Genomic DNA, 24,934 nt, shown 5'->3' with positions numbered 1-24,934 from the left:
ATGCAAAAAAAAAAAGAATCTATTTTATACTGTACACTCTTTCTTCATACCTTGAAAATTACTCAATGCATAAACTTATAAAAGGGTCAGTCAGAAGTAAAGTAAAAATCCTCATTTCCCCAAATACATGTACCTGCACTCTTAGACAATTATAGCAATTTTTTTTTTTACCTAGTTCAAGGAAAGTGAACGTGCAAGATATTTCTGACAAACCTGTCATTTCAATACTTTGCCAGTTATGTGAAACTGTCATCACACATTGTAAAGACATTGCACTATACACCTATTGGGCGAATCGTGCATTATGGCGGAGGCATCAGTCGCCATAGCGACATTTCTAGTTCCTCAACAAATAGATGTGTGTCTACACACATACACACTCACACACACACATTGTCCATGCATCATATTGCAGGTTGTTGGGGTTTTTTTTTTTGTGTGTGTGCTTATGTGAGGATTCACTTTCTGATTTTTGTTGGTGTTTGTGTGTTGGGATGTGTTTGGAAGGTTTTTGTGTACAGTGTATACAGTGGACTCCCATTATATTGAAGTCATTTGGATTTACAATTTTTTTTTTGTTATACAGAAATTTTGTTTTACCGGACAAATGAACAATAAAAAACAGAGCTGATAATGTTGCGGTCTGAATATTTACTTTGTTGTAACTGTAATTTTGTTTTAACTGTGTTCATTATAACCGGAGTACACTGTATTATATTTTGGCATTTGTGGTTAGTGCGCGTTTATGTGTGTTTGGGTGTGTCAGTGTGGTTGTGCGTTGGTGTGTTATTGGTGTGTGCTGCTGTTGTGTGTTGGTGTTTGCTTGAAAAATGAGATATTTGATATTTTTCAAACATGAAGAGTTTGATGTCTTAGCCACCTCCTTTCATGCCATGAAGTTTAAGGACGTGTTGAATTTTGAACCTCCTGCTTTTATGAAGCATATTGCCATGGAGGTGTCAATTGACCTATTGTGTTTACAAATGGGTCAAATAAAAAATTATCATTGGTATGCTTAGCAACAAGGAGATGTAAATATACCACACTCGATATTAATGTCTTAGGCTTCATCAGGCTCTTGCGAAGGTGGGTCACATTTACACACATATTTTCCACTGCAGTCATACTGGCAGCTCAGGTTTTACTCGTATTACATGAAGCCATGGGTCAATTTACATGCAGATGTGACAATTTTGTAAGGTATAACTGGTGCTGACTATACAGTTCAGCGGAATTCCGTAAGGTTCGAAACTGCACATGTTAAGACTGTAAAATGGCTTATCAGCAAAATTACAACAACAAAAAAGAAAATCAAAAGATAGGTACATGTATTAAGAAAAGTCCAGTGAACTTCTGAAAATTTAACCCTTACAAACCCAAAGGCAATCTATCATGTACACATGTACAACTAAAATGGAATTTTGAGCCCAGAATGTCTTCTGAGGATTTTACCAGACAGACTCCACCAGAACCAGGGTACATGTATGCGCCATTATTCTTGCTGACTTCATCAAACACAGATTTTTTTTTTTTTTACACAGTGATGACATAACATATATGCGTCATACATCCCATCCAACAGATGCCATACCAAAATAATCAGACATGCACTGTCTTTACTAGAAGATCCATTTTTATTGTCACATGAGAAAAAAAAAATAATCATACAAGGGGAGTCCTATGATACAGAGATGGGCCTAGTATCAATAATACATAACTGATTTATTTTTATCTATTTGGTTACAAGAATCCCACAGGACAATTCTGAAATTCATCAGAAAATGTAGACATTTTCACTCTGATTTTCATCACGGGTGCTCTAACTGGACACACTTGGTTTGTAGTGACACTCTAATGTAAAGTACTTCTTCATCCATTACATCATTTCTCTATACTACAGCTCGATGTCCATGGAAACTACAATGATTGTCTCTCCCATCCTTTTTGGTATTCTACATAAGCACAAAGCGGCTGTCAACTGTGCTGGAATCCTGAGTTTTTCTGGTCACCAAATTCTTGCATTGATCTGCGACAAAATCTTTAAAAAACGCCCAAGTGCTTCACATTTGTCTTTTGGGTCTCTACACGTATACAGGTGCATATTTCTTTCTACCACTTACGCATATTTTGGTATTGGTATATTTGTCATCTATACCAAAAAGCAGACATAAATGCATAACTATGTAAGAAACAATAGTCACATTTTTTTTTTTCTAGTTGCATCAGATTTCACACAGTAGCTTCTCCAAGTTCTGGTAAAAGCTAGATGTGAAATGACGACAATTATGTTTTCCTCTTTGAACTCGAAGTACATGTATAGCCATATTTCAGATATGTTATGGAAGTCTCATCACTATTTCACCCAGAGAATCTCCAAGACTATCAGTGACAACACAAATGTTAAGGGGGGGGGGGGGTTGTGGCTCAGCAGTTAAGACAGCAGTCCCTCAACCATGAGGCCCCTGGTTCAAATCCCATAACTGTTAGATGTATTAATAAGTTTTCATAAGTAGGGTACTTCATCTTCACTGCCACATCTATAGAAGAGGATGTAAAATTATCCATCATGTATTTGCCGGCTTGTACGCATTTAACTGCTTCCCCATAATTAAGGCCATGTAAAAAACAAGGATCCAAATTCTTATAACTCGCGACCACTGCCGAAAATCTCAAAGGGAATGGAGTAGTAATGGGGACCACTGGCTCATTTGTTTAAGAAGAATGAGAGTACCATTCATTCATGAAGACAAAGTGCCATGAAGGTTGCCAAATTTCTGCAGCTTGATGAACACGTCATTAAAGAACAGACATCTATTGCTGTAAATCCTCCTGAGTTGGCAACAATAAACGTACCTCAAATAATTGATCCTTCTCCCACAACACTACTTTCTGTAAATACCGCTTTCAGAATTGTAATTATAGGGAGGTATTAATTTTCTGCAAAACACACAACAGTGGACAAAGTTTGAGACTCATAAAATTAAAAAGGAGATCTGGAGGTGGCCCACAGTGGACTAATTATGTTCCCCTTTGACATTAAAAAGGCGGGGGGGTGATTCCGCCCCCTTGACGTTTCACGCAATAATTCTGTTATGCGTGAAGGCCTTGTTATATAGCTTCTTGACTTTCTTTGTTCAAGTCTCTTGCAACTTTTGAGACCACATTTGAAACGTCCGCACGTACTTTTACAAAGTCAAGCCCATTTTTGTAACTGCATGTCACCCCAAAATGGGGCGGAGGGGGCGGAATCCACCCTCCTCCCGTTTTGGCATAGCCAAAAAAGATTGGCCTGATTAGGGTTAACCTTGGGTACATGTACCTGCCAATGCTGGTGAAATGACATTGGTGGAGCCCTCTGCAAGAGGCGTGCTAACATTAAAGAGGCTCTCTTCTTGATATTAATATATACTGTAGTAGTATTCTTATAAATAAAAGTTCAAAAATTGGTAAAAATGCACTCCAGCATGACCACAATGTACGGGACACTCTACTGTGAGTGATATACGCAAACAAAATATCTCTTTTCAACAATTCTAATACTACACCACATCTTGCACTTGTGAAATATTGTCTTTCCACAATATCAAATAAAAACATCTTTTCAGCATTTCACTCGTGATGGGGGGGGGGGGGGGGGAATGGGAGGGTCTTAAGAAGCTCACTGATATGCTGAGCCCTGATGTTAAATTTCATGTAGAGTTCATGTATAAAGGTATTGCACAACATTTAGTCCAAAACATCCTTTTTGGTGTGGGATGCTAACTGCTTTCAGACCTAAAAACTTTGGATCACATATCAATTCCCATCCACTCTACTAAAGGGAGCTGAAATAAACTGCCCAAACTGTGATGATTTTATCACAATTTCGCAGATTTTCCACAAAAAAAAATGAGCATGTTGGGAGACTTGTCAATGATATCTTTGTTTCAGCATCTACCATTCTACATCATGTTCCTTTCCAGACATCAAAACCTACACATATCTTCCTTTGTTACCATCGAGGTACTCTCTTTCCCATGAATAGAAGAGCGCATGTACCAATAAATCTATTTCACAGTTCATGGAAGTTTTAGAATGACAAATCTTCATTGAAAGATAGAAATGTTCTTTCCCTCTGTTGCAGGTGGTGCATGAAAATCTTTGTTATCCATAATCCTAGATGGAACCTTTGCCACAAAAACTACCTGTCAGTGTATCCCATGAGAAAGGTATAAAGCCATTACACAAACTACAACCACTTGATACTGGGGCAGTACATACAATGTACAAGAAAAAACACAATGGACCAAAGAAAAAGTATAAAACTTTGACGGAAGGTACAATTCTTTCTACATATTTTCGCGGACCTCTACTTACGAAGCTGTGGATAAGCAGTCCATATTTTCAAATGACACAGGAGTTTTGGCCTGAATGTTTGTGACACAACCTCAGTCACCAGGGGGTTAAAACAAGCCCCACAAACTAAAAGTACCCTCTCAAACATTTTCGCTGGTTTTCTTCAGTCACATTACAGTGGAAACTCAGTATAACAAGACCCTTGGGACCAAGACAATTGTTCTTTACAAAAGGTAATTTGTTGTATCAGAAGTCAAGATGAAGTACAAAACAAAGGAAATATATTCATTGGGACAGGAGAAATTAGTTTGTTATATCAGGTACTTTGTAACATCAAACCATAGAGTCCAGTTCAATTACATACAGATGAATGGAAAAGATGTATAAACACCTACTGAGGGAAGAAGATGTGATAAAAACGCCTGTGAGAAAGAAAATAGTGACTACAAGCATTGTGAAGGTAGGAACACTTAACCCGTTGAGGACGGTTTGATTTTGCTACAGCATGCATTTCCCATAGATGCTTGCCCAAGTATACTCGGGACTCGTCCTCAATGGGTTAAAATAGTTTTTCTCCATCTAAAATCCATCAAGCATGTTCCCCATCAAGTTCTGTTCATCAGAGATATGCTAATAGACATGATTAAATGATTTATAAATGGCTCTTTCACATCTGAACAGCTACAAACTAATAAGGACATGACACCTTATTTTTCCTCCCACATATGACTTGAACGTAACCAATAAAATACATGTATATTTGGGCGAACAATATACCTACTGCATCATCTGTCGTGAAGGGTGTAAAGGCAAAGATGTGTCACTTTTCTTCGTCATCAAGACTCCCCCTTGAAGCAATCTTTGAAAAAAAAAAAAAACCCTGGTCAGTACTAAATAAGGGCATGGGCTTTTCAGTGGCAGTCTAACTGTGAAATGTCGACAGACATTTTGCCCGTGAGATTCCATCAGCTAGGACGCCACCTGGTCCATAAAGTGCGGTCTGCCGTGCCCTGGACCCCTGGCTGTCAGGACCTCCACGCCGGTGTCCGTGACGATCATGGTGTGTTCAAACTGCGCCGACCACTTGCCGTCCGTGGTGACTGCTGTCCAGTCGTCCGGCCAGAGGTTGTCCTTCCATGAGCCTGCACGGATGCAGAAAGTGTTAAAAATTGTTTCTGTGATGTATTCAAATTCATGGGTGTACGTTCTCCTGCAGCCTAGCAATGAACCATTTCATTCCCCTGCTCCCTCCACTCAGGCAAGAATTCAATGAATACTGTAAAAGTGGAAAATTTCGCAGTGTAGAAAGTTTCGTGCATTTCGCGTAACCAGAAACTAGCGCGAAAATATTTGCTTGTCATATATATCACTATGCAATGTCTTGATACCGTGGAATTAAAAACATGCAAAATTGATCTTACTCTGCGGAATGCGAAGAATTACTCACGAAAATACATTGTATTCACGTTTACAGTAGCATTCTTCAGTGGTTGCCTGTAGGCATGGCAAGCCTTCAGCAAGCTTTATTGTAGTTTAGGCAGTCTTTTGTGAAATATACTTGTATGTGTGCATAGAATTTGAATACATTGGCTGTAAATGTGGAATATTTTGGGGTGTAAAACTACTGCACACTTTGCATAGGACGGAACTAGTGCAAAAAATGCCCCCCCCCCCCCCCATGAATAAATTTCATTCAATTATTTTTTTATATATGAATATATGCACTGGTGTGTTGTGAACAAGCATTTAAAGTGTATCTGTACCCTAGAATTTAGACTTGACGTGCTAGAAGCGCTGGCTCTCGAGTCGCTGCTGCATCTGCATGACAACACATGCTGCCGCGCCACTGAATGCACTGTGCCATTGCCTGTCAGCACCCAGCTGCGTACGTAACCATACGTGCATCTGCGAGTTGGAAAAGAGATTCCGTACATCACCGTTTGTACAGAAAGTTATCCAACTATGCCATTGAATGCAAATGATAATACACGACGACTAGTCTTAGATCAAGGCACCTGTATTTTTAGGCATTTAGGGACTGATTTTTGTGATATGAAATCTCTGTATAGGAGCTTCCGCACACTCTAAGATTTCTCAGTGATATTATCAATACAATAAACTACAATGTCAGAAAATCGAGTACAGATACACTTTAAATGTCAATTTGCACTCAAGGGCACATGTCAACATTTCACCATGCTGCAGCACCAGGTCAAGATACTTGCTAATATGCATGTGATTTCTTTTCCTTGTTTCCTGTTTTTTTGTTTTTTTTTGCTGTTTTTTTTTTTTTTGTCATCAAACTGACTACCTGTGTTCTACTGCTCATAACCTGCCCTCACAATTCCAATATTCATTACAGCTCAGAATCTTGCTCAAGTTAAAAGGATTAATCTTGAAAAAAAAAAATCCCATTTTGCAGCATATAGAATTTGTAGCTTTGTGAGGGAAAATTACACAAAAGAACTTGATACTGGTATGTTGGCACCACGTCAAATCTGAACAGCTACTGACCAATTTATACAGCTGGTACTGTATAAGCTGTTATTTTTGTGAGTGTTTAATTTTCTTAAATTTCGCAAATCACCATTGGACTGTGAATTAAACAACACGCGAAAATGTCGCATTGCGCTAGGGTAATAGTGCACATGCAATAGCCTCGGTGTCAATTCACAAAAACAACATCTCGCAAAAATGTCTGTGACCTCCTGACTCACGAAAATGTCTGTGACCTGACTTGTGAAAGTATCTGTACGTGAAAATAACAGCTTATACAGCAGGTATATTGTTGGATGACTAGAGCGTGGAGTAAGTATGGGTTGTCATGGATTCAAGACCCCTGCAAACTACTTACCCACATTGACCATGGGTTCTATCGTGAAGGCGTGGCCGGGTTTCATCACACCGACTGCCTTATTTTCTGCAACACAAGACACAAATGACTCAGGCTTTAGTCACAACCAATAATTCAAGGCAGCCAACAGAAATGAGTAAGTAATCTTTCATATATCTGGCTAAAAACTTTCAGTGCATTCCATCCTCATGTATCATAACACAATTTCACACTGTATACTAGGTACAATCCATAATTTACAATATAACCAAACACAAGAAAGTGCAAAATACAGCATAGTTGACATAAATGTTTCTGTGGTGCTTTCTGCAATATGCACATTTACCAACTTTACATCAAATAATACTTTTTCCATTTCCAAAATATTGAAAAAACAAAATTACAGGTCTAGACTGCACCCTTCTTGCTCGAGGCAAATCAATCTCGTCAACTCACACTGTATTTACAAAGCCTTGTTTTCTGTAACACAAGACACAAATGACTCATTCTTTAGTCACAACTAATAATTCAAGGCAGCCAACAGAAATGAGCATGTAATGTTTCATACTATATCTGAACAACAACTTACAGTGTATTTAATCCTTATGTAGTAACACAATTTCACATCGTATACTAGATACAATCCATTTACAATATTATAACCAAACCAAGAATATTGCAAAATGCAGCGAAGTTGATATAAATGTCTCTATATGATGCTTTCTGCAATGTGCACATTTACCAACTTTACATCAAATCATACTTTTTCCATTTCCAAAATATTGAAAAAAACAAAATTACAGGTGTAGACTGCACCCTTCTTGCTGTAGGCAAATAAATCTCGTCAACTCACATCGTATTTACAAAGTCACAGTTGTGCATTAGAGCTGTGCCTGTTCTATACATATCTATCATGTCAACTTCCACAATATATATAAAGTTACATTTTCACAGTAATATTCTTCTTGCTCGATGGGAGCTGGTCATCTGCACTTTTACAATATTATCAAACCACATCACATTAGCACCATTCTTGCTCTTTGTCCACCTGCTTATCTACTTCAAGGTTCACATTTGACATTAATGACCTTCTAGCTCTCTGAAAACTTGTTTAGTCCACTTTCGATAGTGAATGTCTTGAGGAGAAAACAAATGTTCTCAAATGGAAATGGAATGAGATAATCTGGCTTCATATGTGCACAGAGCTACACTTACTGGCATAGAAGGGGACATTGGGGGCGGTATGGAAGAGTCGATGAATCCCATGACCGCAGTATGTTTTGACGACGGAGAATCCATGTGCCTGGCAGTGCTTCTGGATGACAGCCCCGACCTCGCGATATTTCACCCCCGGCTTCACTGTAAAGGGTTGTGGGGAAGGCAAACAACAATAGTTATATCAGTGGAAATCCTTTTAGGGATCCTTATGAATATTCAGTACATTCCGGGGGCCTCTATCATTTGGAAATGAAAGTGGCTTTTAAACAGAAAAAAATATTAAATTCACTTATGACAGCTCTTATGTTCTGGTTTCTATCAGTAGAAAATCAAAATCTCACACAATATAGCTTCAGGTGCCAATAACAGCATGATGGTATCTTTTGGATATTCGCCTGTCTGTATGTTTTAGAAATATCTGCCTGTCTGTACGTTTTGGATATATCCGCCTGTCTGTGTGATGAGGAAAAAGCACTAACCTATGTCGATGGCCTGCATCATGCTCTCGTACGTGACCCTGACAAGCTCCTGTATCCTCTCGTCCACCTTACCCACAAAGAACGTCTCGTTCAGGTCGCCATGGAAACCGCCGTGGTATACTGTAATGTCAACTGCGAAAGGCAATTCAAGAATGGGCATGGTGAATCATCCACAGGTCATTTCATCCTTGCAGTCACTGTGCCCGAGACAGGCTTAAAAGATTGTAGTCATTCATGACTACAAAGCCAAACAAAACAAGACATATAGATGGAGAACTTGAAACAACAACGCCTCTGACACCTTTTCGGGTAGAGGCATAAAACTCAACGCTGTTTGAAGACAAATCATTAAACATCAAAACACGAAAAAAAAAATCAAGTTACCGCATGTGGAGGACAAACTCACAATGAAATTTTTAGCTCATCTGATGCAATATTTGGTTCAATGCATTGGCAGCATCTGTTTATATAGCAATACAGTGATTTCTACAAAAGCAAAGTGTTCATAGCATGTGTCACACCAATGCATATAGAATGTTGACTGACTACGAGTAATTATTTTATATTGAAAGGCAATGAATGGGATACCAGGAAATATTGCACAAACTGAAGCACAATACTGGTCTTATCAAGTGCAATATTCGTTGCTATTATATGAAACAAAGCCTTCCAATATTATTGGCATTATCTACAATTATTATCTTGAGAAAGCAATAACTGTTAAAAGTAGGTCCTAGTTAATATAATTTGATTAAGACTCTACACTAAACAAGTAGTGACCTGCACTTATAGCAAGCATTCACACACTCAGCAGAGCGTTCGCACAACAGACGGGACCAAATACGATGTATCATTTCACAGCCATTTACTACAGTAGCCTAAGGGGAATTAATGCACTAGCCTATGTGTTACCTTGAATATGCTCTGTTATTCCACATGAAAATTAAACAGACAAAAATACACATTTTTTACGTGTTGCTAATATGCCTTAAATAGATAATAGTTTTACTGTGACCATCCAGACATATCAACCATGAGTAACATTTCACACGGCTTGCCTGACTTACCATTGACTATATCCCCATCTTGTAATGGTCTCTTGTCTGGAATGCCATGGCATATAACCTCATTCACTGACCTGCAAAACGGGGAAGACAAAATGTGAGCTGCAAACCTGAAGGAAAAACTAGAAGCTTTTTGATCAGAAAAGTTGACTAAAACTCGTATTCATTCTTGACTGTACACTGGTTTGGGTCTAAATTGATTATCTTGTCATGGAGGAGAAATAATAAATTTGGTTGACAATATGTGCATTAGCCAAGGTGATGATGTCACTGCATTGTGCATGCAAACAAAAAACTAAAATTCAACAACTTTCTCACTCTAAGTCCAATTCTGATTAATCCTTGTAGCACCTTGTTTGTTTGAATCAAAGAAAATCTAAACATCAATTTCAAATAATATTGTGATAGTACTGAAAGTGTCCATCCACTGGCTTTGCAGCAGTATCTGGTTGGCTGGGAGGTGATGATGATGACGAATAATCTCAGCAATAATCCTGATGATGATGACGATGACGATGATGATGATGATTATGATGATGATAATAATAATAATTTAATGGCATAAGCAATCATAATAATAACAATAATAATAATAACAGAAATAAAGAAATTTTGATAACACCAACTGTGACAACATCAAAAGACAGACGTTTGTAAATATGTCTTATTTTACGCGGAACACTCCTATTCTCACAAATTTCTGTGTGCTGCAACATATTTACATTTTCCCTCCTGTCTCCAGAGTGTCTAAAATCTATAGAGACTTACGTGCAGCAAGACTTGGGGAAGCCCCTGTAGTTAAGTGGGGATGGGTAGCAGTTCCGATCTAGACAAGCTTGGTGTACTGCAGCATCGATGTCATCCGTCGTCACACCAGACTTGATCATGGCCGCAGCGACATCGAGGACTTCCCTGCCATACTGACGGTCACAAATTATAAGATGGCGAATAAAAAATTAACTTCAAAGCAACCTGACCATTCTTCACCACTTGCAAAATTCTTTTAAGTCAACAAATAGATTGCAGTCCCACATATGTTGTATCCAAACACCTAGACACAGATACATAATGAATATCCTAAGGTTTGTACAAAAGAAAAATGTATTTGTTTGTATACTACGCTTGTCATGATATTGCAGAAATAAATGAATATCAAATATCAAATATCGAATATTCAAATTAAAGAACATGACTATCAAACATTTCTCCCACAGGGGGTACCATATTACCTAACCGCTGAGGACGGGCTGATTTGCTATAAAACTATTTTCACAACTTAGCCATACATGATGAGGGGCATCATATGTCAATGACTAGGTACACTACTATGCTGTTAATCAGTAAAAGCCTGCTTTACCTTACAGGCGACTCTTAGTCCTTCGATTTCATCTTTGGTGAGCTGCTTGATGTAACTATTGCCTCGCACCGCCATCTCACTCAGAGGTAAACCTGACAAGAGATTGCAACGTTATGTTTTGGACATATGCACAAATTGATAATATTCAATGACACCAAAAATATATTAATTCTGAATTGAGATTAAAGAACATATCAGTCAAATGTTTACACCTCATTCATACATTATTGCAGGGGACACATTCCAATTTCATGCAATGTTTAACTCCCAGGTACACTTCTATCTTTGGCAACAAAGTGACATTTGTCCTTTTCGCAGTGAGTAGTGTTGTCCAGTACTTATTAAGACGAAGAAGAAGAAAAAAACAAAAAAACCTATAACGCTACCTTAAATTGACCAAATATGATTAAAACACAGCTGTTTCACTAAGTCATCAATGACATCACTAAATAGGTTTCCAGTAATATAAAGCTGGTAAGCACAGGGAGTGGACCAAAAGTTTAATTGTGTCACTTTTTTTTTTTTTTGACGTTACAAAGATTGAATCATTTAAAGGAGAGATAACATCCTCACATCACTAGATTCTCTCTAAACTCTCAACCTAATAGAAAACTACGGGATGACACCACACCAACCACTGTGAGTCCTAGCAAGGAGCAGATAAATTGAACATCACTTGACATATGCTGGTATCTAATTCAGTACCCACGGCTCAGGATTACAGAAGGGACTCATACAACCACCACATACCATCTGGATGATCTGCATAGTCTGGTCTTTCCATACTTACAGGAACATCTCTCAGTGGACCCTGTCCAGATAAGAAATATGAATTATATGTCACCATAATCAATTATATCTCCAGTAGATATGAGACAAAACATCTAAGTACTCTTCATCTTAAACAGAATAATCACACAGACCTCCATGACATCGCTTGGGAACCTCTACTTCTTAAATATCTTTGTCTTTGCATTTGCGGTTTTCAGTTTCAGACAAGTTACAAGTAACTTAGGTGCTCGGAAACAGATTATTTCGCTAGACCTGATTACTACCTGTAGTGGTATCATAATTCCGCATTACCTTCCTATTTCATTGTTACGGATATTAATCTAATACATGAAACCTTACTCTTTGTACAACATCATACTGACAGCAGAAATAGCTTCATGTTAAAATTGACAAGTATATCATTGTGGGGAGTGGGGTGGGTAGGGTGTAGGGAGAGCTATTAAGACATAAACATGAAGGGACTGTACCCGAGGATATGGGCGTAGTTTTCCTGTAAAGAAGAAACCCGGCCATGGATTGTATGGCTTTATCTCTGTGCTTCGTGCTTCCTTGGCTTTCTTATGGACCTTCTTGTGCTCACCCCAGCTGCCTTTGAAGCATTCCTGTGTGAAAGAGAAAGGACACATTGTGGTGACTTCAAAAAATTGGTGGTTGGTAAAAATTGGGTTATCATCATGCAGAACTCTTGCTTGAACAAAACTTTTGCATATTTCACTCTCCAAGGTAGGAATACAGTGTATGAAGTTTTGGGCAGAGATGATTATTTACCCCTAACAATTACTTCACATCAACTGATTTGCATTGAAATTGTCAATTATGTGTAATTATCAACTACAGAGAGCTTACAGATACGCTGTAACAGGGGTCCCGAATGAAGAGAATTGACTCTTTGTATCATAACTGATGAAGACCATTTAATTCTAGTTCATGTAATGCACATTTGATGCATCACGCGTTACCCAGGGGTACAACGTTGTGTAGCGCCACCTCACGTCCACTCGAGGACAGCCGCAGAGAAATGCATACACTGTGTGCGTGTGTCCATAGTCATTCCCATGCCACTGCATGTTGTACACGCTTGTAGGCCTACTATGCATGCATGGCACGCTGTGCTAGCAATAGCGTGTGCTTCAGTACAGTGCAGTGCAGTGCAGTGCAGTGCAGTGGCTAGCGCGCGCTAGCTCCAGCACCAAAATGATTTCCACTTTTTTGGAACCCAGGGTACAACCTTTAAAAAAAATAATAATAATAATTCAACAAAATGGCTGATTTTCATTTGGTACCCCAGGATACCATTTACGTCATCATTTCATTATGCCAACTTCTGGTAAAATTTACTGTTATGGTACGTTTTTGGAGCACATCGGGAAGTGGTTCACTTTGACTTGGTATGGCATGATACACTTTGGGAGAATATAAGTTCTCCTATGGCAAGCGCATCAAAAGTTAACTCAAGAAAGTAATAAAAGATATCAAGAAAGTTCCCCTCCCCCATGCAAGTTGAGAGTTCTAGTTCTAAATTAATCATGGTGTAGGGTCTATAACATCTAGACTAATATACAATGTAGATCTAATTTACTGTCGAGCTTCACACCGCCGTCATACATACGTCACCACTGTCATCAGAATGATTTAACAACAGGGTAAAAGCCTATCAGTATTCAGTCACATACCACAATATGGTCACTTATCACTAATCACAAGCCAGCAAATTCTATTGTCACACCACACGTACAAATCACATCATTTCAGATACTGGCACTGTCATTCACAAGAGAAGAGTCCCACAGTCACCTCCACAAGTCCATCAAAAATCCCCAATTTCAATGTCAAAAATGCAGAATCGGCGCAACTTTTCCAAAGTGTGTGGTAATTAAGTCCAGTTTTAAGAATCAGGGTCACTAAAAAAGCACAAAAAAATTGAGAAATATTCTGTTTTCTTGCAAGATTTTTTGCTTATTGCAAGCTCAGAGCGTGATGGTAACCACACAAATGTAAAAGAAGAACAAAATCTCCATACGTGCCGACGAAGTGACTAAATGTACAGGGGTCGAATGCAAGTGCCAACTTGCCAGAATTCAGTCATCCATTGGTGCCGCAATGTCCCTGATGCAACCTTGCCCCAAGGTATGGCATGGCACATTTTTCAGTGGCCTTGCAGGGCCGGCACAAGGCCAGCAGAGCGTTTTCGAAGGGGGGGGGGGGGGGGCACTTCCGGGTTTCATGAGCTAACAAGCAAAAAATAATAAGAAAGAAATAACCTTAACTAAATAACCTTACCACGCTCATACTTCAAGGTCTCTATCTACAAGAACAAATGTATTTCTTTCTATTGTCACTTAGGACAAATGTACGCACTTCCAGGGTAAAAAAAGTGGGGGGGGGGGGGCAAAGTGGTGACACCTTATGTATTCCTTTATATAGTGCAAAAAAAAAAGGGGGGGTCCAAGCCCCCCCTTTTTTTTTTGCACCATATAAAGGAACACATAATGTGTCACTACTTTGCCCCGCCCCCCTTTTTTTCATGAAAATTAAATTTACTATGGAAAAGTTGCGGCGATTCTGCGTTTTTGACGGCAAAATTTGGGATTTTAGATGGATTTTTGGAGGTGACTCACCCATACTAATAGGCACTTTCCTGTGGTGAACGAGTGTGCCAGTATGTGAAACAATGTGATATGCGTGTGTTGTGACAGTAGAATTTGCTGGCTTGTGACAAGTGATAATAAGTGTCCGGATTTTGGAGGCCGGCCGAAAATTGGGGTTTTAATACTCTCTATCTAGGTTCTACTCAATCCTGAGTGATACACGCCATTGAAACCAAAACAACAACAGCAACAACAACAACAACAATAACATGCGCATGCTCCCTAGTTCACACCCTAAGCAAAACCTAACGTTACGCAAATTTCACTTCGTTGGTCACTGCTGCACTCGCACTGCATCCAGTGCATGGGTGACTGAGCTGAGCTGAGCTGAGTATAGACAGAATATGACCTACACAAAATACGATGGATGGGACTGAGCAAAAATGCCGTACACGTCTGGCATGTTCGACATCGGTCATCTTACGATTATGGCATATAGTTGCCTACCTGTGAGCAAAAGTATGATCCCGAAATCTGAAGTTTTATGCATGTAGGACATTGCAATTTGGCCTCTTTACCACATCCGCTGGTTTCACACGTATTCGTGTTCACGATAGGCAAACTTTCAACCTCGGCTGTCGCCATGTTCCCGAACTGGCTGTGTATAATGAATGGGAATGCATGTGTCATCGCAGCTCCAAAGCTCACAACAACACGCACTACACAACCATACACGTAGGTTTATGTATGGTGTACCACTAACCGCACTAGCAACCTCGACATGTACCAACACGGTACGTGTCCCGGTGTTAGGTGTATAGTATGCATGATGAGAGTGTTCGTGCCCGGTGTATTCGTGGTCTTAGGATTACTAGTAGACGATCGAGCAGGTGTAGGCCCGCTTACACCAGGGAGGTGGTACCTACACACTGCATGTACCAGTCTTCTGTGATTCTCGAGTTTGTACAAAAATGTATCTCGGCATGAATGGCACCTACTTTTTCTGGTGTGAGCCCCAAATAATGTAGGACCGCAAAGTGCATGATTGCCCCAAAGAGCATCGGTACCCGGTACTCAGTGTAGTGCAAACGGGTGTGTGTGCGTGTGTGTGTGTGTGTGGGGGGGGGGGGGGGGGGGGGGGGACTGTCTGAACCAAGACAACTCAGTACAGCACTCCCCATTCGACCGTAACCAAGATTAATCTGAGCGGTAACAGGTTTCCCAAAAAGAAGACGCTTTTCTCCATCCTCCTTCTCGTCTTCATCTGACTTATCATGATGGTCTTGAGCATGGTAAGTATTGTCAGCAAATCGCCGGTTTACATTCCTCTTGCCTAACCCATACCCCATAATCCTTTTTTATGTTTGTTTTGTTTTGTTTTCTTTCTTTTCTTTTCTATTCTATTTTTTTCTCGGTACTTCCTCTTCTTCACGTCATTTTGGCCATGTCGTCTGCGTGCCGGCAATCCTCCTTTTCCTCTTCCTCCTCCTCCTCCTCCTTCTCCTCCTCCTCCCTCACGCGTATCTTACTGAAGGCTTCCATCTCCATAATAATAATCACTTTGTGAAGCCTTTCAAGATGTAAGTTGGTATCTCATTGCCGTGAAGACAACAGACTCGATCCTCGACTGATGGATGCGGAGACGTCTCCGCGACGTCCTGGAGACGGGGGTGGGGGTAGGGGCGGATCGGAGTTGCGGGAGAAACAACTAATTCGGAGACTTTTTGGTATAATTATCTTCTTCTTCTTCTTCAAAATACTCCTCAACGTCCCATCTGGAACCAAACTAGAAGGAAGGGTGAGTGCGCGATGTTGCTCTGTTAGTTCTTATAGCTTGAGTCTTTGGTTACGGAAAAAGTTGCTTGAAGTTTAAAAGTGTTGTTGTTGTTGACTGTGTGCTCTGAATGTCCGGTGGTAATGAGTTCCAGTCCTTGATGGTACATGGAATATAGGAATGTTTGAAACAACAAACTCATCTGGTCTCGAAGACCTCTCCGCGACGTCTCTGCGACGTCTCCATCAGTTGCGGCCATTCCGTCTCGATTCCGTCTCCATTTTGTCCTTGACTTGGGAGAAGTCTCCGCAACCTTGCGGAGACCCGTGGTGACCTATACCGGCAATGATGTAGAGACGTCGCGGAGACGTCTCCGCAACCGAGAAAACCCTCATAACGGCTTGCCATAGAAGTCTCCTAGAAGTCGCCGCGACTTCCGGGCGAATGAGTTGTCCCCCTTTCTGGAGACGTCTCGGACGACGTCCTGCAGTGGCTTTGTGGTGAGAGCGCGAGCCATTTGTTGGTCTTTCGAGTCGCGGCGACGCGACGTCTTCTCTAGTGTTACTTTTCTTCCCATTCGGCGTCGTTCGCCTCGCAGATGTCTTTCCCGCCCTCGTCTAACCAAGTTTCGAGGAACCCGAGTTCGATGTGGGTGATTTGAGAGGCCGGTATCAAAATATAGAGGGAGTATACATTTTAAGCTATGGTGACGAAAATGAGGAAAGTCGGTGACGAGAGTGTGTATCTTTGACGGTGTCCAGAGTATGCACGTATCTTTGACGGTTGTCGAGTGAGTGAATGTGTCCAAAGGCGGATCCAGAGGGGGGCGCACCCGGCGCGCGCCCCCGCTTTATTTATTTCTTTTTTTTAAACAAAAGAAATAAGGAGGAAGCGTGCGCCCCCTTTAATTTTGTAAAGGCGCCTCCCATTTACGGAATTCCTGGATCCGCCCATGGTGTCGACGTTAATTTCGGTGCAGAGAATGAGTGTGAGTGTGTGGAAAACGAGAGAGCGCAGACTGCCAAAGTGGGTTTATCAGGGCGAGCACCATGACGTTGTGAATTTTTGTGTTCGTGTTTAGGAGTACTCTATCGACACAATCGGGAAAGATTGTAAAGATATGTCAATCTCTGCGTCGCATGGAGAATGATTTTATCAGCACGTCGAAATTGAATCAAATTTATTGCATTTGATGAGTTTGCTAGGAGACTGTGAAGTATTGGTAAGAGTTAGGAAAAGTTTTAACACAATCATATTGTACTCCCACAAGACAGACCGAAACCATACAGAAATCAAAAGCAAACAAGGAACAAACAAAACGCACGATTAAAAAGTTAAAGGACAATCAAAGGATCTCTTTAGAGAAATGAATGGAAGAGAGCACTTCATTTCCTTCCCAGCTCGACGATAATGCCGCTTCTTAATTCAAACCTTAGCGTTTACTTCTCATGGAGAGAATCTTGCAATTGATTGGGAGCGTAACTGCGCTCTGATAACAGCACAATCGTGAACATAGCTTTTTGATTTTCTGAAAATACATTCATATACATGTATAATTCGTATTCTAAAAAGAAAAATCACAGCTTAGTTATCGTTGATAATGTGGAATTATGGGATAGCTAACGACGCCTATAAATGAGAGTTTTTCAAATTTATGAAGTTCTTCCGTCGTGATGTTTTCATTGCAACTGATTGACAAATTGCCCTACATCGACGTAAATAAGCACTGAATTGATCAGTGTTTTAGTAGTAGCCATGATAAAAAATCATGGGCGTACATACTCGAGCAGGATTCGAACCCACGACCTCCTGATCACCGAACAGGCGTCATCTCCACTACACCACCGAGCTTTCGCCCGACAGCAAGTGTTGGTTCTAATCCTTATAGCATGCAGCGGGTACTGCTTTTGTTATTCAAATTTATGAAGTTCTTCCGTCGTGATGTTTTCATTGCAACTGATTGACAAATTGCCCTACATCGACGTAAATAAGCACTGAATTGATCAGTGTTTTAGTAGTAGCCATGATAAAAAATCATGGGCGTACATACTCGAGCAGGATTCGAACCCACGACCTCCTGATCACCGAACAGGCGTCATCTCCACTACACCACCGAGCTTTCGCCCGACAGCAAGTGTTGGTTCTAATCCTTATAGCATGCAGCGGGTACTGCTTTTGTTATTCAAATTTATGAAGTTCTTCCGTCGTGATGTTTTCATTGCAACTGATTGACAAATTGCCCTACATCGACGTAAATAAGCACTGAATTGATCAGTGTTTTAGTAGTAGCCATGATAAAAAATCATGGGCGTACATACTCGAGCAGGATTCGAACCCACGACCTCCTGATCACCGAACAGGCGTCATCTCCACTAGACCACCGAGCTTTCGCCCGACAGCAAGTGTTGGTTCTATCAGGAGGTCGTGGGTTCGAATCCTGCTCGAGTATGTACGCCCATGATTTTTTATCATGGCTACTACTAAAACACTGATCAATTCAGTGCTTATTTACGTCGATGTAGGGCAATTTGTCAATCAGTTGCAAATGAGAGTTTGTTGTGTTAACTTTCATCCATTATTCTCGCACACCCTCACACACACACACACACAGGGGCGGATCCAGGAATTCCGTAAAGAGGGGGCGCGTTTACAAAATTAAGGGGGGGGGGGCGCACGCACCCCTCCTCCCATTTTTTTCTTTTTATTTCTTTTGTTTCAACAAAAAATAAAGGGGGGGGGGCGTGCGCCGGTTGCGGTCCTCCCTGGATCCGCCCCTGCACACACTACACACAGACATAAATACACGCACACACACACACGCACGCAAAATGATAGTATATTCATTGTAACACGTCACTTTCTCTTTGTGTTTCATTTTTCCTCTCTCTCTCTCTCTCTCCTTGTATGTTTTCTTTCTTCCTTATTTTCTCTCACTTCTTTCAATCTTTTCACTAATTCTTTTTCTTTTCTTTTTTTCGTCAGCCTGTTGATCATGCATCCTGGCCGTGAGAGGGCGCGTGATTACTTTGTCATTACGTCAAAATTGCTTTGTGCACTATTGCTGTACTGTGGTGCAACTACGTGTTTTGCACAACGAAACGATTAGTCAGGTCAGGGAGGCGGGAAGAGAACCTCCCTGGTCAGGTTTAGATAGGTTTGACAAAACATGTAGGGAAAAACGTGCACCAATCGATCATTCTCATTGTGACTTTCGAAGACAAAGCAGACTTGCTGGGTAAAGAAATGACAGAGAAGAGCCAAGTTTTCTTATGAAAATTATGTATATCTTATACATTTATCATTTCGCATATTTTATTACAAACGTCACACAGAGAATGCAATTTTCGACGGGTAAGCACACAGTTGCCAGGAATACACATACATAGAGATTTGAAAGTGATATTTTACAAAGACCACAGGGACGTGATGCCATTTGCACATCTGTTTGAAGTCAACATTAATTAATACTGATTGGTATATAATCCTGTATATACTTTATATACACAAACTACCCAATGCTAATTGGTGGAAACACGAACACGGATCAACGAACACAAATTTGCACAACCGGTCGAACCCGTTCATTATTTTTGATCAAAATAATGGATACTTAACGAAAATGCGGAATAATTTTCCAGTTTGTATCGACGGATTCTTAAAAAAAAAAAAAAAAAAAAAACCTTCTTCATAATCAGTGCAATCTAAGAGCGGACGAAGATGTCATCCCACATCACACCACATGATTATAACACAGAGTAACATATATTCCATCAACGTGAGTAAGTAGAAAAAAAAAATCATTTGCATCGATTGGCACGTGACTCCATAGCTGTATACAATAATGTTGTGAATGATTATAAGAACGCAAAAACTGAGTAAATTGTATACCAGGAATAAAATAATAAGAAATACAATAGAATGAGAGAGACAGAGAGCACATTTGTCTAAAACGCAAAAATCTTATTGCAAATTGCAGTTTTTTCAACACACATACGGACATAATAATACACAAACACACCAACGATTTTTTAGAGAATTGCACGATTAAAAATGTCAAGTCCAATCATTCCAAATTGCAAAACAATCTTGTCTTTCCTCATGATGTCACAGATTGAACAGCTGTCTAAAATTCGAGACTGCATCTATCAACAGCGGTATGCGGTCGCAAAGCACACTACATTTTTTTCGGCATAGATTACAGAAATCACCATGATTGTTTACCAATCCCCCCCCCCATCCGAATTCAGTCATCAGTCGTCAGTATCACGAGAAAGTAGATGCGCATTTATCACTTTTTCAACTGACCTTCTCCGCAGTTAAGTATGTATTTTTATAATCAAAAGGCAAATGGAACCGTATTTATGTTTTGCTACGTTTCATGCTGTGCTGGAAAGATGGCTAATAAGCTCAAATGACTACGAACACAAAAACTGTATTATGCATAAACGAATGACAATGTAGCTAATACAGGGGAAACCCCGTTTAATATAATGCATCGCCTTGTTAGAATTCCCACAACATGGAGGATGGCGTTTAGTCATAATCGTATCTTTCTGGACTGATTGACAACGCACTCATCAGATCTTAGACTTCACAGACCGTGAGATATTAAACCATAATGCAAAAAAAAAAGGAGTTGCGCCGCAGATTTAACTGCATGTTAAGCTTATCATTTTTATCCCAAACGAAAACATGATCCAAAGTTACCATAACAAGGACAAAAAATATCAGAATAAGAAAACTGAATCAGGCAACACTCAATATAGCATATTCATTGCTTGAAATAAGTGGTCATATTATTATTTTTCGACTCTGCTATTCGCACCTGTGGCATGTTTATCTACATACACACTCATCTTTGATTCATTGTAAATTTCTTCATTCCATGCACTCGTTTATTCACTTTATGCATTATTCTCGACAGGAAGCAGGAGTCTTGGGTTTCAATCGTACATTATTAGGGAGCTTTAGATTTGCTGCGCGGACGCTTGAGGCGACGAGTGGGTTGGACGTTCTCCTCTGCCCCTGCATCGTGCTGAAAATAGCTTTAGATTGGGAGGTTACGCTGAGACGCAACGTATAAAAAATAAAATGGCGCCCCCATGATCTTGCATCAAGTAACTCTCTACGTCCCCGTCGCGAAAATCTAAAGCTCCCTATTGTACATACATGACGGTTGTCAATGTGACCGTTTATGTACGTTGATATCCACCGGGATTCTCGCACCTGATCTTGGTCCCTTTCCCAATAATGATAATCTTGGTCCAAAACCGTTTCATGAAGTTCTTTGTCTTTTTGTGTTTCTTTTTAATCTGAACACAAGCCCTCACATCCTAAGCTCGGCCTGGCGTCGTTGGTCGTTCTCGTACACATCGTTGGCTCGTCGGCGCACGTCGGCCGACGGGTAGTTCTTGTACGAGCAGATGATGGCGGCCAGGACCACGATGATGAAGAGAGCCACAGTGCTGCCGACAATGGTGCCGACGACAGCGGCGGGACTGAGGTTCGACACCCACGACGATCCGGTGGATGAGCTACCCAAGCTGGGCTCAGTGTCGCGGGCGACCCTTTTCAGGGTATCATGGATGACGTCAGAATTGGCCGAGGCGTCTTCACCTTTGAACAAGTCTGTATCTGTAGGCATGACGTAATAAACAACAATGAGTGACTCTGTCTGTCTATCTGCCTGGTCTATCTGACTCTATATTACATATACAAATATGTCCACACATGCACACCATTATCAATTATATGTAGGACCTATACATAATTAGGTAAATGCTTGAACCCCAATGTCATGTCCAATTCATATTATAACTAAATCTTATTAATGGCGATGTCAATAATTAACAGTATAGGAAAAATGCTTTATAATGCTTCTATCATTCCGGGTTTTACGCAGTGTGAAAACATAATGTGCATGCTATACCGTCAGTGTTCTGATATGATTTATACACGCACACTAAATGTTTAAGCGTTTACTAGTATATGAACACTCCGAAACAACATTTTTTTTTCCTTTCTTAGTTGGTGATAGCAATGTGCAAAGGGAAAGTGGCAATGAAACAATTTACATGTACAGTCGCTCTCGTTTTCATCTTGGAAACTGGCAAAAATATGGCAAAATTATTAGGAAGTCCAGTTGCTTATATCCTCTCGAAATGCACGATACATGTTTACTCTGATCCGGCTGTCATTAAGTCATATTTTTTAATTCATATTTTTCATTGATACTGATGGTTTTGAAACATGGATAATATTGATAAAAACAATAAAAATTGCATAAGTAATGATCATGAAAATAAAATCAAGGATGATCTGTTTGAATTCATGCAGGTAACCTGTCTATTAGAAGACCATACAATAGTCATTACAGTCCCCATTGTCAGGACATTATCTTATGCGCCTGGATAAAGAGGGGCATCTTGTTCTGTTGAAGCGGATTAAAATATAGGCTCTGGATTTTATAAAAGAAAAAGAAGGAATCCCAAACTCATGACCTTCGCTTATAAAGTCCAGAGCCTAATCCACTTCATTGTGACACTCATCATAATAAAAATTATATAAACGCCAAGAATGAAAGGAAATCAAAACAAATTTAGCTTTTTTTATCCCTAATTCAAGGACTCCCTTATTCACCTTTAATCACGTCGAACTCCATGACGAGTTTCCTCATAAATGTGAGTGGCTTCGCCATAACGGACAGATTACTACCAGATTCACGCTTTGTAGAAGGCTGGACTCCCTGTGTGGGAAAAAAGACAGCAAATTAAGAAATGGATCAAAATCAGTTTTCTTTCTTGAATGCTCATACACTATTATAGCATTTGTTAGTTCATCTTGCATGAAAAATGAACATGTCTTCTAAGGATGCAAAGAGGATGATACGGAGATTATAGGAGACAAAAACAGACAGGATTAGCGATTCTTGCTGTATCACCGACGTTGAACAAGTTGTTGTTTTTTTTTTAAAGGGTGTGTACAGTTCTGGTTGAGGTGAGGATTTAGCTTTTAACGTTTTGCGAGATATTCAGAAACCACTTTATGAGATGTGAAAGAGCATGCAATTCTAAGGGGTATCAAAAGTTTATTTGATGAAGATCGGTTTTGAAATGGCTGAGATATCCAAAAACAAGGTGAAACAAAGAGATCCTAATAAAAGGCGTGGCCTGTCGCCTTTTATCACTAGCACTTTTTTGGATATCTCAGCCATTTATTTTGAAAACCAATTTTCATCAAATAAACGTTGAATCCTTCTTAGAATTACATGCTCTTTCATATTTCATGAGAGGTTTCTCATTATCTCACTGAGGAATTTTCAAAACATGAATCCCCACCTCAACAAGTACTGTACAGTCCCTTTAATCAAATAATCTGTAAAACTGCAACAAACACCACACAAAAAATGTACATTATCCATGTTGACAAAATACATAAATTTATGCACAGTGCAAGGTCAGATAACTTATACATCGTGAATAATGTATACGGAGTATACGGAACATTTTGCCCCTTTCGGGAATGTCTCTGGTTGAACAAAGTCTCTGCAGCAAAAATGTTTATTCATCAGTGCACATAATCCCATAGAATACCTGGATAGTCCTAGGGATAATGTCAGTATAACATCTTTTGGTATGAGCCAGTGCACAGTTAAAATCTGGGCATGTGAAGACACAATGGTCATTGCGGACCTTCTTTTGAAATTGACTTGTAACTGAGGCATTTGTGTTCATGACAAACGCGAGATATTCATGTATGCCCTTGGTGCACATACTGTCCTTATAGGAGGTGAACGTTTATTCTTTTGAACGATATTAACAAAAGCCATTCATGCAGCACTTACATGTAGATTACCCCGTTTTGTTTTGCATGTTTTTAACTGCTCTTCTAATATGATTAAAAGATTAATCCATGTTTTGACAAGTCTGTGGTTCAGAGGTCATTGTAGACCATTGCTAACTGTGAACTGGCTTATAGTGCCAATCCAGTGAGGTTATTCTAATCCACAGAATTAAACTGTCATTAAACGCTTTAAAGAGTGAGTTAATAATCATGCTGGATTGTATACCGGTGTAAGTAGATTGCATATATTATTCTCATTCACATCTTAACCGGAGCTGGGCATTATCGTGCCATTCACACAAATTGATGAATTGCTTGTTTTTAATGAAATGCTGTAATATAATTTTGTCTCTCCAGCAGTTGACCAGACGAACCCCCGATGCGCACAGATACAGGCCAATTAGAGATATTCCGATCTGACATAATTAGATTTCCGCCTATACCCAGGTACTTCTTTTATCGCCTCGCCTCCAATAAATGGACAATAAAAATTGATGTGGAAGAATGATGCCTGAGATTTTGGTCCTATGCTTTCTCCGCGAGTGTAACTGTATAAAACTATACAACACAACAATATTTTTGTTTGTTTGGTTTTTTGTATGATATGACGAGGAAAGCATGTATAGTGTACGTAAATTGTTAGCCCAATCTG

The 24,934-nt window shown here is 39.9% G+C and overlaps 2 protein-coding genes across 2 annotated transcripts in view; both read right to left on the bottom strand.

The window, feature by feature from the left end:
* Positions 1-5,304: 5,304 nt before the first annotated feature.
* On the bottom strand, positions 5,305-15,311 carry LOC139727474 (methionine aminopeptidase 1-like). The gene is made up of 10 exons (XM_071638447.1): positions 15,174-15,311; positions 12,546-12,680; positions 12,037-12,097; positions 11,287-11,378; positions 10,698-10,849; positions 9,933-10,003; positions 8,866-8,997; positions 8,384-8,527; positions 7,190-7,255; positions 5,305-5,477 (listed from the first exon to the last, which is right to left on the bottom strand). The coding sequence occupies exons 1-10, from the start codon at positions 15,309-15,311 to the stop codon at positions 5,305-5,307; spliced, it is 1,164 nt and encodes a 387-aa protein (XP_071494548.1).
* Positions 15,312-21,567: 6,256 nt separating this feature from the next.
* Positions 21,568-24,934, bottom strand: part of LOC139727473 (uncharacterized) — a 39,631-nt gene continuing 36,264 nt past the window's right edge. The window contains exons 2-3 of the mRNA XM_071638446.1: positions 23,080-23,185; positions 21,568-22,074 (exon numbers count right to left, since the gene is read on the bottom strand). Coding sequence (XP_071494547.1) covers positions 21,767-22,074; positions 23,080-23,185 — 414 coding nt within the window. The 3' untranslated portion in view covers positions 21,568-21,766. The remainder of the gene's footprint in view (positions 22,075-23,079; positions 23,186-24,934) is intronic.

This window comes from Diadema antillarum, unplaced genomic scaffold (assembly GCF_040938485.1).
Source record: "Diadema antillarum isolate AM-2024a unplaced genomic scaffold, OU_Dant_1.0 seq00000131_RagTag, whole genome shotgun sequence".
Classification (NCBI taxonomy): Eukaryota; Metazoa; Echinodermata; class Echinoidea; order Diadematoida; family Diadematidae; genus Diadema; species Diadema antillarum.
Note: the sequence above shows the minus strand (reverse complement) of the source record. Positions and strands in the feature narration are given on the sequence as shown.